Raw genomic sequence first — 18,781 nt, 5'->3', positions numbered from 1 at the left:
GTCTATGGACCCGGGTGCCAAGGATTCAAACCATACTCTTCCCGGCCCTTTCAAGATCAATGAGAAAGTTTTGCAAGCCACTTCTCCTTAGAAGTCGTGTAGGGTCATGTGAGTTTTGAATGTTTTCAGTTGTTTGAGGGAGTCTCTGGCCCCATCATACATGTCCATGAGGGGAACCCGGAACTTCGGTGGTAGGAGCACAGCCATCACCTTCTCCCTGTAGGGTAGGCCCGTGCTGGTGAGCAGTTGGTCTATTGATGACAATATGCCCATCTTCTTTGTCATTTTTTTGTATTTTCCTTTGAGGTTACGCAACTCGTCCTGCATGTTTTTTCTCTCTTCCTCCGCACCACCTTCCCCTCCTACGTTTCCGGACTTTACGTGCTAGTTGTTGCTTGGTCTTGCTTCATTTTCTGGTTCGTTGTTGGCTACTCTAAGTGTCTCGTTCTCTTTTCGGAGGGTCTCCACTTATGTAGTTAACTTTCCTACTAGTTGTTCCATTACGGCCAGCCTTGCTTTCATGTTTGTTGATGTTGTTTCTTCTTATCCCTGAGTTGTTTGAGAATATATTGTTGTAGGCATACGAATGACACGTGAAGTCTATAGAGATCCCACATACGGAGCAACTATTAATGTCATGTTTCGTATGCCTTTGAGCTGAGTTCAGTAACTCAGGTCTTGAGTCTTTCACCTGCACACTTAAGAAAATACGAAGAGTGGGGGGCCTTGGTGGAGACCAGAGTCTCCGATACTAAAGTCAATATATCTCTTTAGTAGTTTGTGCATGAGTTTAGAGGAATTAGAGAGAGTTCTTCATACATTGGGGTCAACTTTTATACTAAAATTTTTGGGTGGAGACAACTCGTACCTGACTTCAGGGAGCCCATGTCCCTTTAACTGTTCGCTTAGTTATAATCCTTTAATGCGGCATGGCTTCTGATGTGGCATCATTAATGCGGCATAGAGTCCGGAGAGTGGCACCATTAATGCGGTGTGGCTCCCTGACTCACTTTACCACATAGACATTCCTTGTTAAGTCCCTTCATGCCTGCTGTCTAAGAGATCAAGGATTCTCTGTATTTTTCGCCCACTGCCTGCGTAAGTTCTTGAGAGTAGGGTGTCATCGGGGAAGTGTCAGGGCGACGAGTCCCATCTGCCCCTACCGTCCGCTTTCTCCATGCGTGGGTTGCTTCTTAGGTGGGTTTTGCTCATGAGCCGAGTACTCTGCAGAGGCCCACTGACTCCTTTTAAAAAATGATCGTTGGGCTTGGCTGGACTCTTTGAGTTACTTCCCCAGTGGTCCCTCATGGGCTTGTTATATGGGCCGATGAGAGGAAAAATCTTATTATATATGTGATTGGTCAAAATAATTATTTTATATTAAAAAGATGATGCAGCCAATCATAGTAGTGGACTGCACAAAGAGTACGTAAAAATGACTGTACATAGAGTTTTTCGTATTTTAGGGTGATGATATTTACTTCCTTTAAAAAAAATATATTGAGGTCTACTATTAAAATGTAGATATTTTTATGTAAGTTCTAGATTCGAATACTTGTTTTAAAAAGAGTGTGTGAGATTTATATATTCTAAAATTGTACAAATTATTTATCTAAATATTAAGAGTAATGCTAGTTGTAGTCCTAAAATATGCAAGTTGAACTTTCTTTAAAGATTAAAAAATAATTTTTTATGTAAGTTTAAAATAGATTCATTTTTTATCAAAAGGAATACTCGAGACTTGTAAATATTAAATTTGTAAATATTATTTCATAAAATATTAATGGTATAGGTAAGAGTCATACAAATAATATTTCCAAATTTTTTTAATTTACATCCTTAAAACTGTCGTCGCGTCACTCTTAATGTGTACCCAAACCATATAACTTTTTAAAATTTAACGGATTCGTCTCATAAACTATGATTTTTCACCAAATGGTACATCTCAACTAAATGTGTTCATTAAAATGGACAAAATATAAATAATATGATATAATTGATTTATCCAGGAAATAAAAAGTCACCAAAGTGGAACCCCCAAAACGCAAGCACCAATGGAAGAAAGAGAAGGGCGGGCTAAGCTGCCGTCTTTGATTGGATGCGCATCTTCACGGAATCATCTCAGCAGAGAGTCAATAGAGTTGAGAGTCATGGGTCACCATCAACGAAACTGCGGGGAGGGGGCACCAACTTCCTCTAAGTTTTCTTGCAATCCCGTCCAAAACAAAAACCACCACTGCTGTTGACCATTGGAGGTCAGGTCAAGAAGTTTCAGTCTCCTATTCAGCTGCTGCTGCAGCCTGCAGAACGAGATAAAAGGGAAAAGGGGGGAAGCCACTTGAACGTAATTTGTGAAAATCTCACCCAAGTATGGCGTTGAAAGTTCTTTCAGCTCTCGACAGCGCGAAAACTCAGGTCTACCATTTCAAGGCAATCATCATCGCCGGCATGGGGCTATTCACCGACGCCTACGACCTCTTCTGCATCCCTCCCATCATGATTCTCATCGGACGGGTTTACTACGACGATAAAGAGGTCGATAAGTATCGGGTCCCACCCGGCGTGGTCTCGACCTTGGTGGCCATCGCTCTGCTGGGAACTGCGATCGGTCAAGTGGTCTTCGGCAGGCTCGGAGACCAAATCGGTAGGCGGCGCGTGTACGGAACCGCATTGCTAATTATGGTGGTGAGCTCCCTCGCGTGCGGGTTCTCGATATGCAGGAAGAGGGGTTGCGTTCTGGCGAGCCTGGGGCTGTTCAGGTTCGCACTGGGTCTGGGAATCGGTGGGGACTACCCGTTATCGGCAGTCATCATGTCTGAGTTCGCGAACAAGACGACACGTGGAGCGTTCATAGCGGCTGTCTTCTCGATGCAGGGATTTGGAATTTTGGCCGCTTCAACGGTCACGATGGTGGTGTGCGCAATCTTTGACCGTGCATCGAAAGTATCCCCAACTGCTGCAACGCCTGATGAGGCTGATATCGCATGGAGGCTGATACTGATGCTGGGTGCGATTCCCGCTGCCTTAACATTTTATTGGCGAATGATGATGCCCGAAACTGCCAGGTAATCATTACTAATTTACTTGCTTACATTTCGTGTTGTTATTATGCAAAGTCTCTGTATATACATACAAGAAATACAAGGATCAGTGGAGGCAGTAGGACTTTTGGGGCGGCGCCGGGGGGTGGCGGCGCACTCTTTCTTCGTGTAGCTCATCAACTTAACCTTCCAAATATAACTAGCTCAACATCATCCAAATCAGTCCAAATTGCCAAAAAACTCGAATCCAAACCAAGAACAAAGCTCAAATCAAGAGTCTCCTAGGCCATTCAGCTATCAAATTTCCAAAAGAAGTGCTCGTGCATCGTGGGTCTCTGAACATTTCTGCCGACGCACGCACGCTCCCCACCTCCAGTGATTTTTTTTTTTTGCACCAGTTTCCACCATTTTTTACACTGATGAAGGAAACCCAACGTACTTACTTGTACCACATTTATACTGTCTAAAAGACTCGGTAAAAAGAAAAATACAGCAAACCCTTAATGGAAAAAGGTAAAGCTTATTGGCTCAATCAACAAAGGAAAGTACAGATGCAATTTAACTTAAAGAAGATCAAGCCAAACTAGCAGCAAAGTAGGAGCAGATATAGAACAGCATTTTATCAAATTGTTTGTGTGCGTTATTTGTTTAAAACTGCCGCACTGCTAAAAGCTCCTTCGCAGCACATTCCCCATTCCCAAAAAGCGATTCCTCTATATATAGTAGCAAAGACACCATGATCAATCTGGGTTTTTCTTCTTTACCGAGCCTTTTAGCTAGACAGTATTATATATGTGGGACATAAAAGCATGTCCACATTTGACTAAACGGTTCGAAACACACCACTATCACAGTTTCCACCTTCCTTCTCTCATCCTCAGGGCCTCAAGAAAGCCATAGTGCCCTCAAGGATGGTTATCAATGATTGAGATGGGCGTCAAAAGGAGCTCTCGCCGGCACTTCCATTTGTTCCTGCTGACCCTTTCCTTCCCTTTGCAGATCCTCTAGCTCCGACTCCGGACCTTGTGAACCATTGTATCACCCATACATGTGTATTCATTTTCAAGTTTTTAATTTTTGCAAATTTAATTCTTCAAGTTTAAAGAACTCGCAACTAAATAGGGCATAATAAGCTACGTGGCAAATATGTTAAATGTTGTTAACGTTGTGTTTCATACGTCTTTGAGTCTGGTTCCAACAATTCAAGTCTTCAGAAGAAGGCAACTGGGAGAGTGTGGCTTTGGGGCCGGGAGTCTCCGATGACAAAGTTAGTATCGCTTTTGAAAGTTTGTAAATAAGTGAGAGAGTCTAGGGATAAGAGAGCGTTTCTCATACTTGGAAGTTGCTATTTATATCGGTAGTCGGGGAGGGGGACATATTATGTCTGCCTCTGTGGAGTCCATGTCCTTTGCACTGTTCTTTTTGCCAGAACTATTTAATGCGGCGTGCCTTTGCGACGACATCATTAATGTGACGTGTAGTTCGGGTAATGATGTCATTAATGCGGCATGATTTCTTGATTTGTTTTATTTTCAATGGTCCGTCGATGTCCCCATATTAGAAGATCAAGAGTTTTCCGTCTTTCCCATTCTACCCTATACAAGTCCTCATGATTGGAATGTGGCCGAGCAATATCAGGCTTGTCTGTCCCATCCGCCATCATTATTTACTTTTTCTTGTAGGCGCTTTGCTTCATGGGTAAGCTTGGATCTTGGAGCTAGGTATCAGGTCAAAGCCCAGTGGGCTTGTGAAGTGAAGAAAATCCCCTTACAACAATAAAAAATACTTGCGTAGATCATATTTATTACAAATTGACTGGTATACTTGAAAGCCAATACAATTTCTTTTATTGAATAAATCCAAAAAACAAAACATTAAATTAATTTTAAAAAATATGATTTGGGAAGAGTCTCGAGGAAAAGGAACTATTCCTCCTCCCCTCCTTGCAAGGTGGCCCATGATGCCAAATCTGATCACACGGTGGATGAGCCAGCTTGCAAAGCCAAGATCCACTTTGGCAGGTCAGCGGCTCCTAGCTACTTCGTGTAGAGTGGGGAGGAAGAGTCCGTCTCTCCCATGGCCATGGGTGGTTGCCAGTTGCCACCCACGGGAAGGGGCTCCTAGACTTATTTTTTAATTATTTTTAAATTTTAATTTAATTTTAATTTTTTTAATGATTTCGGCTTATTTAATTTTAAAATATGTTATATATTTTTATTTTGATTCTTAAATATATTTAGTTAGTGTGTAATAAATATAACATCGGTAGTGTTTTTTTTACTAACACGTTATATAATTTACGAAAGAGTTCTACTCAGTAATCTTATACCACATATTTGTTGATAAAAAAATATAAAAAAAATAAAAAACATGTATGTAGTGTAGGACTGCTGGATATAATTTTTCTAATTTAGTTAAAAAACTAATAGGTGTTGGATGTAGATTATTGCAGAAGGAACCAGAATTAAAACTAGAATATACTCATCTCTTCTCCATCGCGCAAGCTAGCTAGCTTAGAGATCAAACACAATACTCATGCCCGCCGGAGCTGACCATTCTCCCTTTTTTATCATTTAAGTTTTAGGACCATATATGTGATTCGGTGCTTCCTTATATATGGTGTACAATCTACTTATTTTTATCAGTTTAAGCTCGTAATTTCACTATATATATATATATTTATATATTATGCGCATATAAGGTTGAGGGTTGGCATATATTAACCCAGAATACACATCAGGGTCACTTTAGTCTTTCTCTAGAAATAGATTTTACTCTCTTTATTTTATTCTTGTAACAGAAAAGATTCCTCACGTTGTGTATAAAAGGAATGCTTGTTCAGACTATCAATATAATAAGAATTCAGAAATTGTGCCTCTGTTAACATGGTATCAGAGCTGCTCGACTAGCAGTCTCATTGATCCATGGCCACGCACTCAGGTTCTTCATCCTCCATTCTCTCATCTTTCTCTCATGTCGTCTCTATCAAGCTTTCTTCCGATAATTTTCTACTCTGGAAGGTTCAAATCACAGCATACCTTAGAGGGCAAGATCTCTACTGCTATGTTGATGGTTCCCTTCCAAGTCCTCCAAAATTTCTTGAACCAACTAAGCCAAATCCAGAATTTCTTACCTGGACTAGAGTTGATCAACTGGTTCTTAGTGTTCTTTTTTCTTCATTGTCAGATTCTATCCTTGGCCATGTGTTATCTTCATCCACTGCCCGAGCACTATGGCTCACACTAAACTCCATGTTTACCTCTCACTCTCAAGCCAAGGAATTCCAAGTTCGTTTCCAACTTACTAATCTCTCTCGTGGAGATCAGTCAATATCCGATTATTTTGGAAAAGTTAGATCACTAGTCGATACTTTGGCAACTATTGGAAGTACTCTTCCTGATAAAGAAATAGTTACATACCTGCTTTCAGGACTTGGACCCGCCTATGAGTCTTTTGTTACCTCAGTGACCACTCGGTCCAATCCCCTTACCACACATGAACTTTATCAGCTTTTACTTATTCATGAGAATCGCATGAGTCATAACTCAAAAAATATCTTTGATCCCTCTATCAACTACACCACTAGTGCAAATCGAGATCAACGTGGTGGGAGATCTTATTTTCGTGGTGGTAGACAAGGCAGGGGTCGAGGTCGCTCTTCGGGTCACAATGGCAGAAATTCATCAGGTTCCTCAGGAGCATTTCAACAAACATCTGGTGGCACACGCCCAACATGTCAAGTATGCAACAAAAGTGGTCATCGAGCCTTACAGTGCAGGTACCGATTTGATCATTCTTACCAAACAGAGCCACCTCAATCCTTTACCAACAACTATACTCCATCAAACCCCACCTTCTCAGCCAACTATACATCTAACTCACCCAATCCCTTTACCGACCCCTCTTGGTACCCTGACTCCGGCGCCACTCATCACATCACAAATGACTTGAGTAATTTGAATCTCTCGTCAGAACAGTACCAGGGTAATGAAGCAATTCGTGTTGGAGACGGTTCATGCTTACCGATTCATCATCTCGGTGATTCTACTCTTCTCTCAAACTCCTCCTTCTTTCATTTACGTAATTTGCTTCATGTTCCTCACATTACAAAAAATCTTGTCTCTGTTCTCAAGTTTTGTACTGACAACAATTGCTTTTTTGAATTCCACTCCACTCATTTCACTGTAAAGGACAATCGGACCAAGAGCACTCTTCTCACAGGGCAAACGCGTGATGGCTTGTACGTGTTTCCCACCTCTGGCTCTTCCTCTTCGCATCCGTCTGCTCATACTGGTGAACGAGTCTCCTTCCCTCAGTGGCACCGCCGACTGGGTCATCCATCTCTAGCCATCGTGTCTCAGATCTTGAATAAACATCGTTTGAGTTCTTTTCCGAGTGATATTTCCTTTACTTGTTCTGAATGTAAGATGGCCAAAAGCCATCAATTACCTTTCTCTGCAAGTCGGGCCGTGTATACTAGGCCCTTAGAATTAGTCAGTGCTGATGTTTGGGGTCCAGCCCCTGTTTTGTCCAGACAAGGATATAAATACTATATATCTTTTGTTGATCATTTCACTCGGTATTCTTGGTTCTTTCCTTTAAAACTCAAATCTGATGTTTTTTCTGTTTTCTCTCAATTTCTCCCATATGTGGAACGTTTGTTTAATACCAAATTAATAACACTTCAAACCGATGGAGGTGGAGAGTTTGTATCTCTCACTCCTCTATGTCAAAAACTTGGTATTACTCATCGATTCTCTTGTTCACATACACATCAACAAAATGGTGTTGTTGAACGCAAACACAGACATATTGTCGAAACTGGTCTTGCACTCCTTGCTCATTCTTTTCTCCCAACAAAATTTTGGTCAGAGGCATTTGAGACCGCAGTCTATCTCATTAATCTTCTTCCCTCCAAATCCATCCAAAACAAATCACCACATTTTTTGGTCCATCAAAGAGAGCCTGATTTTAATTTTCTTAAAGTATTTGGATGTGAATGTTGGCCTAATCTTAGGCCATACAACAGAAATAAATTCATGCCTAGATCCATTCCTTGTCTTTTTCTGGGCTACAGTCCAATTCACAAGGGATACAAATGTTTGGACTTAAAATCCAACCGATTGTATATCTCTAGAGATGTCCTATTTAATGAGGCCATCTTTCCCTTTCAGTCCAATAGCTTGTCTGGGCCCGTTTCTTCCGCTCCCACGTCCACGGTTCAACTTCCTCTTTTTCCTACTTCTATTCTCGGGCCTGGCCCAGGCCCATCCTCTCCAACTCTCATATCTAGTCCACATTCATCTAACCCTAACCCTAATTCTCCATCTGCTTCGACTGAACACATTTCATCTTCTCCTTCTGTGCCGCCGCCTCCTATCTCCTCTCACAATCCTATACCGCTGCAACAACTTCCTTCATCTCCTTCTCCTATTCAGACACAGCCCCTTTCGCTACCTTCATCCTCAACTATACTTCGGCCTCCTCGCTCCCCTGTCATCACTCGAAGCCATACTCAATCTTCTAGACCCCGAATCCCGACGGATGGTACTGTTCCTTACCCTCAACGACATTGTCTTCTTACAACTGGTACTGTTCCTGATGAGCCTTCCAGTTATTCGGTCGCCTCCAAATTTCCAGAGTGGTGCACGGCTATGTCCCTCGAACATCAAGCTCTACTTCAGAACAATACCTGGACACTGGTACCCTCTAACCCTTCTTTGAATATTCTTGGTTGTCGTTGGGTGTTTCGTACAAAGCATAACTCGGATGGTACTTTTGAAAGACGAAAAGCACGGTTGGTAGCCAAGGGCTACCACCAACAGTCTGGATTGGACTATAATGAGACCTTTAGTCCTGTTGTCAAACCCTCTACCATCCGTTTGATTATCTCTATTGCAGTAAACTCTAGTTGGCCTCTGCGACAGTTAGATATTCAGAATGCTTTTTTGCATGGTGAATTAACTGATACTGTTTACATGCAACAACCACAAGGTTTTATTGATTCGAAATTTCCTCATCATGTGTGTAAATTGCATAAGGCCATATATGGCCTCAAACAAGCACCGAGGGCTTGGTTTGCTCAATTGACTTCGTGGTTAAATACTTATGGCTTTACAGCTTCTCAATCTGATCCTTCCTTGTTTATCTTCAATAGTGATGATCTGAAAATTTTTGTCTTGATCTATGTTGATGACATTGTAATAACGTCATCCAAACCAAGTGCTATTGATGAATTTATTCATGCCTTGGGAAAGGATTTTCCCGTCAAAGATCTTGGTCCCTTATCATATTTTTTGGGACTTGAAATTGATTACTGTAAGTCTGGTCTTATACTGTCTCAACGGAAATACATTAAGGACTTACTTGCTCGAAGCAACATGCTTCAAGCCAAGCCAGTGACATCCCCTATGGCCGCATCAATCAAACTTTCTCAGTTTGATTCTCCCACTTTTGATGATCCTACACTGTTTAGGAGTATTGTTGGGGGATTACAATATTTGTCTTTTACAAGACCTGATATATCTTTTGCTGTGAACAAAGTGTGTCAGTTCATGCACTGTCCAAAACTCTCACACTGGTCTGCAGTTAAAAGAATATTAAGGTATCTGAAGTTCTCTATCAACTTTGGATTGTTATTCAAGTATTCATCATCTTTTAATCTTCAAGCCTACTCGGATTCAGACTGGGCAGGATGTGTAGATGATAGACGATCTACTAGTGGTTTTTGTTTATATCTTGGTCGTCACCTCATCTCTTGGAGTTCTAAGAAGCAGAAAACAGTAGCAAGATCCAGCACTGAAGCTGAATACAAAGCCCTTTCTCAGACAGCTGCTGAACTTATCTGGCTTCAAACTATGCTTCGGGAGTTAGGTATTTTTCTGTCCAAACCTCCAGTTTTATGGTGTGACAATATTGGAGCTACCTACCTCTCAGCCAACCCAGTCTTTCACACAAGAACAAAGCATATGGACATCGACTACCACTTTGTCCGAGACGGAGTTGCTGCCAAAACTTTGCAAGTATCATTTTGTAGCTCAAAAGATCAGATTGCTGACATCTTCACCAAGCCTTTGGTTTCAGAAAAATTCTCCAATCTTTGTTCGAGTCTCAATGTTGGTGATACCCCCATGGACTCGCGGGGACGTATTAACCCAGAATACACATCAGGGTCACTTTAGTCTTTCTCTAGAAATAGATTTTACTCTCTTTATTTTATTCTTGTAATAGAAAAGATTCCTCACGTTGTGTATAAAAGGAATGCTTGTTCAGACTATCAATATAATGAGAATTCAGAAATTGTGCCTCTGTTAACAGCATAGACGTAGAGTGTGGGTGTAATTCTAATGAAAAAAAGTGGATGATATTGGACGGAAGAACGTAAAATCTGATGGCCGGTAACGTACGTGTATCAATTTGTATATTGTAGGTAAGGGTAAAATCTATGTGCAAAACAGAGTGGAATTTCCGCTTTATGGATATTGTGCGATCGTTTTCATTATTTACTTATTGTAGTTCTTGTTGAATTCAGAATCAATGCTTATCAAAACATAGTACTGACTAAATGACATTCTTTTTATATTACTTTGCTTATACCAATGAACAAGTGGTCATCTTGTTTAGTTATGTTTTATGTATATTTTCCCAGATATACAGCTTTGGTGGCTCAAAATGTTCCCCAAGCGGCTATAGATGTGCAGAAAGTGTTGGAAGTTCCAATGAGTGAGATTACCGAGGAGAACCCAGTGCCTCTAAATCCACTAACCTATCCCCTATTCTCCAAGCAATTCTTTTATCGCCATGGCCGTGATTTATTAGCTTGCTCCTGCACATGGTTTCTTCTCGACATTGTCTTCTACAGCAGCAACCTCTTCCAGTCCCAGATATACGAACACTATCTCCCGAAAAGAGAAGAGGTGAATGCCTATAAAGATGCTTTTGAAGTTGCAAAAATCCAAGCAATTGTTGCAGCCTGTTCTACCATTCCAGGCTACTGGTTTACTGTCTATTTTATTGATGTCGTTGGAAGAGTCAGAATCCAAGCAATGGGTTTTCTCTGCATGGCACTGGTTTATCTAGCAATTGGGATACCCTACGAAATTCATTGGGAGCATAATACAAATGCAGGGTTCATGGTCCTCTATGGCCTCACCTTTTTCTTTGCAAATTTCGGACCAAACACAACCACCTTCATAGTGCCCGCGGAGCTTTTTCCAGCAAAATTTAGAACAACATGCCATGGGATTTCTGGTGCTGCAGGGAAGGTGGGGGCAATCATTGGTTCTGTTGGATTTTTGTGGGCTTCACATAAAGGTAAAGAATGGGAGGGCTATCCCGATGCAATTGGAATGACTGCATCATTGATATTGCTTGCCGGAGTTTGTCTTGCGGGAATGGTGGTGACATTGCTTTTCACGCGTGAGACCATGGGGAGATCATTGGAGGAGAATGAGAATGATCAAGATGGACCTAGGGAGCTGCGTTTGGGTAGTAGATATTCGTCCATGACTGAAGCTGGTGCTGCATAGTGGGATTCAGATCTCTTACGGTAATTATCCGAACTCTAAGCCTAAAGGCCTAAAGTGAAATAGATCAGATAAATACTTGATGTGAGCCATACGGTTACAATGAAAAAGGAAGAGAGATTCATATTCACATATATGAGATTTATAGAGGAATAACAATAATGTTGTAAGGTTCACGTCCGTCTCGTGTTTATCTCTCTTCCACTATAGGCCTTAAGAGTCTAGAAACTCCAAATCTTTTCTGGAGAGCAATCTCCTCCCTAACCATGCATATTTAGGACTCTTATCTTTTGCATTGGAAGAGTGAATTATGTGATTAGGATATCATGGAACTTGAAAATCTCTTCGAAATGAAATTTCCTGTAGTTTGTATACCATTAATTTGGCGTTTGTTACTTGCCGAAGAAGATATACCTTTGTAGAAACAATAGTCATTCAGTTCTGCTCCAATTCACTCTAGCATGTAATTTTTGGTACATTTATTTAAAAACAGTTGTGTTCCAATGCATCCATCTAATCCTTAAGGCTTGGAAATGGGCTATGGTGCAAGCCGTCAAGTACTCGTGCCGGCTGACCAATTCTGAAAAGTGAAAGCTCTCAGGCCTACGTTATTTTTTGTGAAATAGCATATTGAGTAATGCAACGTATATTCATATAATGTGTAAACGTCGTATAATTGTATAGTACGTAAGTGTCGTTCAGTCATTTTAAAAAAAAAATGAGATCTACTATTAAAACATTAATTTTTTTCTTGTGAGTTTCGTATTTATTCATTTTTTTTAAAGTGATTACACAATGCTTGCATACTCCACGATTATAAAAGAGAAATGACATTTGAAGTTTTAGAGCGTATAAATTTTACGTATTTATTTTTTGAAAAAAATGAATAAATGTACGACTCACATAAAAATTATTTTTTTAATAGCATATGCAAAATTTGTGATCTTAATTTACCATTATTATTAGTATACAAAATTAACTTAGGGACATATGTGTCAAAATTCAAAAGAGGTGATTGTACGGTTGTCGTTTTCAGAATGACAACATGCCTTCACTGGCTATATAAGTTTTTTAAGGGATTAGCTAGAATTAGTAGCATACGTGATATTTGAAAGGTTCTTTTATAAATGAAAGACGGTATATTGTATTGTAAAATTATTTTTATTATAAAGTAGAATGAACAGATTTTATAAAGTTATATTAATTTGTGAGTTTATTTTATATAATTTTTTTATAGTATATATTTCGCGGGGTTAATCGCACAATTTCAAATCTGCCATGTGGCATCAGGGATACCGATATTATCTTCCCAAACTAGTCGAAATTACTATACACAAAAGGCCAGACTCTTAAAAAGACGAGCTGGGCCGATAGTTTAGTCCACTAATAACATTAGACAAAGCAAAACCAGTTACAAGAATACCAACATTTCGACATGAAATTTAAGTTATTAATTACAGATGATCAAGAGGAAAGTAAAAGAAACGACAGGGGCATTTTAGACCGGATAATCACAAGTACAAAACCTATGCTATAGGGTATATACTCTCCGATGTCATCACATTGTCAAATTATAATAATTCGAGATTATCGAGGCTACAAAATGTATATTTTTCTTAGTAATCTTCCAATTAAGTTCTGTTATAAAATGTTTGGCCACGTGTCCATGTTAAAAGAGGAGATCATATATATATATATATATATATAAATTTGCAAAGTTAATTAGCAATTTATTATGTTATATAATTTGGTTTGATGATTAAAGGGAAGTATTTATTTTTTTTAAAAAAAAATATGAATAATATTAAATACAATTTTAAGATGTCTAAATTTCATACCTTTCATTTAAAAAAAATTGAGATATATTATTAAAAAATAATTTTTGACTTAAATTTATCTAATTTCTTCGAATAAAAATTAAATACATGACTTACTAAAATTGTAAATATAATTTTTCTTAGCAAACAAGTCGAAGGGTATAACAGGTGGCGTCTTTGATTGGATGTTCATCTTCATGAAATCATCGACATGGGGACTGGGGAGTCAATCCTCACGAGCTCAGGGGCCATGGTCACAATCAACGAAACTTCGGGATCACTTCCTTCCCCCCTAAAATTCCCCGCCAACGGTACAAATCCAAAATGGAGTTCAATAAGTTTCTGTTTCCGCTTCAGCTGCGTAGTCGCATGCCTACCTACAGAGTGATCACTAGACCAAGATCAAGATAAAAGGGAACAAGGGTAGCCACTGGAGGCTGAAGCTAGCTAATTTGTGAAAACCCCAACCAAGTATGGCGTTAAAAGTTCTTTCGGCTCTCGATAACGCAAGAATTCAGCTATACCATTTCAAGGCAATCATCATCGCCGGCATGGGGCTCTTTACCGACGCCTACGACTTATTCTGCATCCAACCCGTCATGATTCTCATTGGACGGGTCTACTACGAGCACGGGGCCGATAAGTATCGGGCCCCACCCGACGTGGTGTCGGCCATGGTGGCCATCGCTCTTATGGGAACTGCGATCGGCCAAGTGGTTTTCGGCTGGCTGGGCGACCGAGTCGGTAGGCGGCGCGTCTACGGGATCGCTTTGATGATCATGGTCCTAAGCTCTTTCGGTTGCGGGTTCTCCTTCTGCAAGGAGAGGGGCTGCGTTCTGGCGAGCCTGGGACTATTCAGGTTCGCACTGGGCCTGGGGATTGGCGGGGACTACCCTCTGTCGGCAGTCATAATGTCGGAGTTAGCGAACAAGATGACACGCGGAGCTTTCATAGCGGCCGTGTTCTCGATGCAGGGATTTGGGATTTTGGCCGCTTCGACGGTCACGATGGTAGTGTGCGCTATCTTTGATCGTACATCGAAAATACTGCCAAAGGATCCAACACCTCTCGAGCCCGATATCGCATGGAGGGTGATCTTAATGGTTGGTGCGATTCCAGCTGCGTTAACATTTTATTGGCGAATGATGATGCCCGAAACTGCCAGGTAATCATAATTTACTTACTTACATTTCGTATGAATTCTTATTTTAAAAGGAAAAAAAAAAAATCTTTAGCTTATTACATTCAATGGATAGCAATTGGTTATCTCGATCGTTTAGTTATGTTTTGAAAATGTCCATGCATGCATGTAGATATACAGCTTTGGTGGAGCAAAATGTCAACCAAGCGGCTAGGGACATGCAGAAAGTGTTGGAAGTTCCAATGAGGGAGCTTATCGATCAGAACCCAGTGCATCAAAATCCACAGACCTATCCCCTATTTTCCAAGCAATTCTTTCATCGCCATGGCCGTGATTTATTATCTTGCTCCGTCACTTGGTTTCTTCTCGACATTGTCTTTTACAGCAGCAACCTCTTCCAGTCTCAGATATACGAGCCCTATCTTATGGACAAAGAGCATACAAATGCCTATAAAGAAGCTTTCGAAGCAGCAAAACTCCAAGCAATCATCGCAGCCTGTTCCACCATTCCTGGCTACTGGTTCGCTGTCTGGTTTATTGATATCATTGGAAGAGTCAGAATCCAAGCAATGGGTTTTCTCTGCATGGCACTGGTTTATCTTGCAATTGGAATACCCTACGACATATATTGGAAGAAGAGCAAAAACCAAGGTTTCATGGTCCTCTATGGCCTCACCTTTTTCTTTGCAAATTTCGGACCAAACACAACCACCTTCATAGTGCCCGCGGAGCTCTTCCCAGCAAGATTTAGAACAACATGCAATGGAATTTCTGGGGCCGCAGGGAAGCTGGGGGCAATCATTGGTTCTGTTGGATTTTTGTGGGCTTCACATAAAAATGATAAAAGTAGATCAGGATCACCAGGCCGAGGAGTAAAAGAACATGATGATTATAATGGCTATCCAGATGCAATTGGAATGACTGCGTCATTGGTATTGCTTGGCGGAGTTTGTCTGGTGGGAATGGTGGTGACATTGCTTTTCACGCGCGAGACAATGGGGAGATCATTGGAGGAGAATGAGAACGATCATGATGACGATGACGAACCTAGAGAGCTGCGTTTCGGCAGATATCATTCGGGTACACGCATACTGATAGCTAGCTGTTGCCCGAACTTGAGGTAAATGAAATAAACATATAAACTGGATCTATAAATTTTGAAGTAGTTTTAAATATATGAATGATAAAATATTATAGGGACCGCTTCATATGTAGTACTAATTTATTTCTTTTCCGCTTGCAACTCATGAGATCCTCAAATTAATTCAAGCAAAGACTGAATTTAACAGAATCTTTATCCCACAGAATTGGTCTTGAATTGGAGCTGCTGTTGGCTAGAGAGTAAACTCTCCCCCTCATCTTTATCCCACATATATAATTGGTCTTGAAATGAATCATGTGTTATGTCACTACAAAAAAACTGTTTATTTGTGGTCAGGTATTTCTTGTGAAAATGACTATTTCTTATTCAAATTAGTTTGTTTTCGTCGCAATTAGTCATTCTTGTAATAGATAATCTGTCACAAATATTTTTTTTTTTGTAGTATGTATGCAGTTTAATGATAATTAATAATTAATAGTTATATAAGAATAATTTCAAGTTATTTATTATAAGTTTATAGTATCCAATATTTGAGGAGTAATGATAGACACAATTTTTCACAACTATGTTTGGTTTAAATTGGAGTAATTTTGTAAAACAATTATACTTTTCTAAGTTATTTTACAAGTTGATTGTCCTTCAATATTTAAAATATGATTGCAAATTAATGATTGTATAAAAGAGTAGTGTGTTTATCATTTTTCTTATTTGAAAATGGAAAGAGATTAATATTAGGAGTTTTAAGATAATTAAGTTCGGTAGTATTTGATTTTTTGTTAATCTTTTTGTAAGCCTTTGTAAGACCATTTGTGTTACTAATAAAGGTATTGTTATGGACGTGTTTCACCACCACCACTTCACGATCACCTACAACCAAAGTGTAGAGAGAACAGGGGTTCGAGGGAACGCCTTCGATGCCTAAGTCAGTAATTTGAGGATAATAATACTAATAATAATCATTCCTGCATCCCTTTACTTACCTGGATTTTTTCTTTATATAGAGCTCCGTGATCTATCTTTGTTCCCTCATGGATAGTGGTTATCTTTTATTCAAATTCAAATTTAGAGATGATGATTCATCTCTTAGCAAATTCGAATAATAACCTCATTTATCTTTTACCATTGACTGGATAGCTATCCCGTCGATATTAGCTTATCCAGTCGTTATTGGCCATGGGCTGGTTTCTTTTGTATTGGGCTGGGCTCCCCGGTTACGATATGGGCTTTAGTCGTTGGTAAGGGCCCAGGTCCATCTTAGGGGCTAACCGGTTGGAACATCCTCTCCAGTTACCCAGCGAAGTCTCATTGCGCATGGTGTGATGGGAGTTAATTATTAGGCCTCGTTTCTTTCTTCGAGATGTGTTAGTACGCCGTTTCGTTTCCTCTTCGCGGGCATGTCAACCGTTACTTCATTTCAACTCCTATTTATTGCCTATTTTCCCTCTTCTTTTGATCTTTTGTCACGTTTCTTCCTTTCCTCTTCTTCTCTGCGTTCTTGTATTTCTCTTCTTTGGGTTCTTGCATTCCCCTTCTCTCTCCTAGTTCTTGCCTCTTTGTGATTTCTTTCAATCTTTCCATGGCTTCCTTCTCTTCCAAGGATAAGGTAGTTGCTACTTCGAACTCTTCTCTACCCCACGACTCCCCTCCCCGACTCCTCATTACTTCATCCGCTTCCATTTTTGTGGGTTCTCGTTGGTCCTTCGTTGTCACTTTGCATAAGTTGGAGAATGCTCATAATAATTTCAACATCCCTAATTCCGTCGAGTTGAAAGCCCCAGCTCCCAACCAAAAACCTATCGACGCCAAAGGTATGACTGTCTCTGTTGCTCTTCACCTTGCTATGTTCACCAAGGGGCTTCATCTGCCGCTTGTGCACCCTGTTAGCAACGTGTTAGATGTCTTAAGGCTTGCTCCTGCTCAATTGGTGCCCAACGCCTTGAGGATCTTGATGGCTTGTTGCGTTTTGTGGCGACGGGTGCTGGAACCCATGGGTGATGAATACCCAGACTTAACAGCCTGCGAGCTTTTGTCCCTTCACGGGTTTATCACCACTGAAGCTGCCTTTCCCCAAAGGGAATTTTGCAAATGTTTCCTCGCCGGCTATCAAACCGAGAGGTTCCTTTAGCTCCCATCCGGTGGCTTCCCCAGTCTCCTTACCTACTTGCCGAACAAAGGTTATTAATGCCTTTGTTCAACAGATTCGTAACGTTTTTATGCCGGTATTGTTACGTTCTCCCTAATGCTTTGGTTAATAATTCCAAATACATATTTTTAATCATTTCATTCTCTCTATTTTTTTAGGGGGTTGATCGTCTTACTGCTGACTTGGTGGATGATTGGATGCATTTGGAGGGCGAGAAGAACCAACTAGCTGACGAGTTGGCTCTCTTTTAGGCTCGCTTCCATTCTTCTGATGATGAGTTGGCCACTCTTCGCGCTCTAGTTGCTTCACTCTAGGATGAGCTGGTGACTTCTGCTGCGGATGCTGACCACTACCGTCAGGAGGTGGTAGCAATTTGGAAAGAACGAGATGACCTTGCTACTCACCTTAATGAAGCAAAGAGAGTTGTGCGGGAGAGGGACAACTTAATTGCCCAGGCAGAGGCTTTCAAGAAAGAATGTGATGAGTTGGCTGCCCAGGTGGAGCGTGTTTTGAAGGAGCAGGATGGCTTCGCCGCTAGCTTTGATCGTGCGAACTTGGAAATCGAAGGATTGGCTAAATCCAAATCTGAATATGCTTCTCGCCTGGCTTCGATTGGAGACAAAAAAATGGAGTTGCTTATAAAGCTGGGGGCAGCTGAAGGGATGAAAACTGAAACCTAGAAAAAATTAGTTGAGTGAAGGGCCTCCTTAAGAACAGCAACCGTCAATACCTTCAGCTTGACGAAGTTGTTAAATCTGCCAAGAAAACAATTTCTATCATGGAGTGTCGATTAGCTGAGATGGCATCTGCCTTGGAGAGTTCTCATAATGATCTTAATTGGGTCCTTCCCCAGCTAGCTGCTACCCCCAAGATTCGATTACGAGCTTGGGGTATAGGCTTCAGGTTGGGGGTAAAATAGCTTCGTGAGCTCCTTCTTCGGGAACCCACAACGAATCTGCATACCTTGGAATGGAAGTCTATTCAGGCTAGTGAGGTTGCCCTTCATTTCTGT

General features: G+C 40.6%; 1 protein-coding gene across 3 annotated transcripts; it reads left to right on the top strand.

Moving 5' to 3' along the window:
- Window positions 1-1,942: 1,942 nt before the first annotated feature.
- LOC109022240 (probable inorganic phosphate transporter 1-8) lies at window positions 1,943-15,707 on the top strand. 3 transcript variants are annotated; one of them, XM_035693155.1, is made up of 3 exons: window positions 1,943-3,065; window positions 10,690-11,176; window positions 15,184-15,663. In XM_035693155.1, exons 1-3 carry the CDS (start codon window positions 2,371-2,373, stop codon window positions 15,646-15,648), a joined length of 1,647 nt encoding a protein of 548 aa, XP_035549048.1. In that variant the 5' UTR covers window positions 1,943-2,370; the 3' UTR covers window positions 15,649-15,663. The 3 variants fall into 3 exon arrangements, with proteins under 3 accessions (XP_035549048.1, XP_018860631.1, XP_018860630.1); XM_019005086.2 differs by lacking the exon at window positions 15,184-15,663 and having other exon boundaries at window positions 10,690-12,070; XM_019005085.2 differs by lacking the exons at window positions 1,943-3,065; window positions 10,690-11,176 and adding an exon at window positions 13,854-14,548 and having other exon boundaries at window positions 14,697-15,707.
- The last annotated feature ends 3,074 nt before the right edge of the window (window positions 15,708-18,781 follow it).

This window comes from Juglans regia, chromosome 8, assembly GCF_001411555.2.
Source record: "Juglans regia cultivar Chandler chromosome 8, Walnut 2.0, whole genome shotgun sequence".
Classification (NCBI taxonomy): Eukaryota; Viridiplantae; Streptophyta; class Magnoliopsida; order Fagales; family Juglandaceae; genus Juglans; species Juglans regia.
Note: the sequence above shows the minus strand (reverse complement) of the source record. Positions and strands in the feature narration are given on the sequence as shown.

Bases quoted from the DNA above. Each gene is read 5' to 3' on its own strand.
- LOC109022240 (XM_035693155.1), top strand. From the start codon at position 2,371: ATGGCGTTGAAAGTTCTTTCAGCTCTCGACAGCGCGAAAACTCAGGTC. The intron at 3,066-10,689 runs GTAATCATTACT...ATATTTTCCCAG, and splicing joins ATGATGCCCGAAACTGCCAG to ATATACAGCTTTGGTGGCTC. The intron at 11,177-15,183 runs GTCCTCTATGGC...CAAGGTTTCATG, and splicing joins ATACAAATGCAGGGTTCATG to GTCCTCTATGGCCTCACCTT.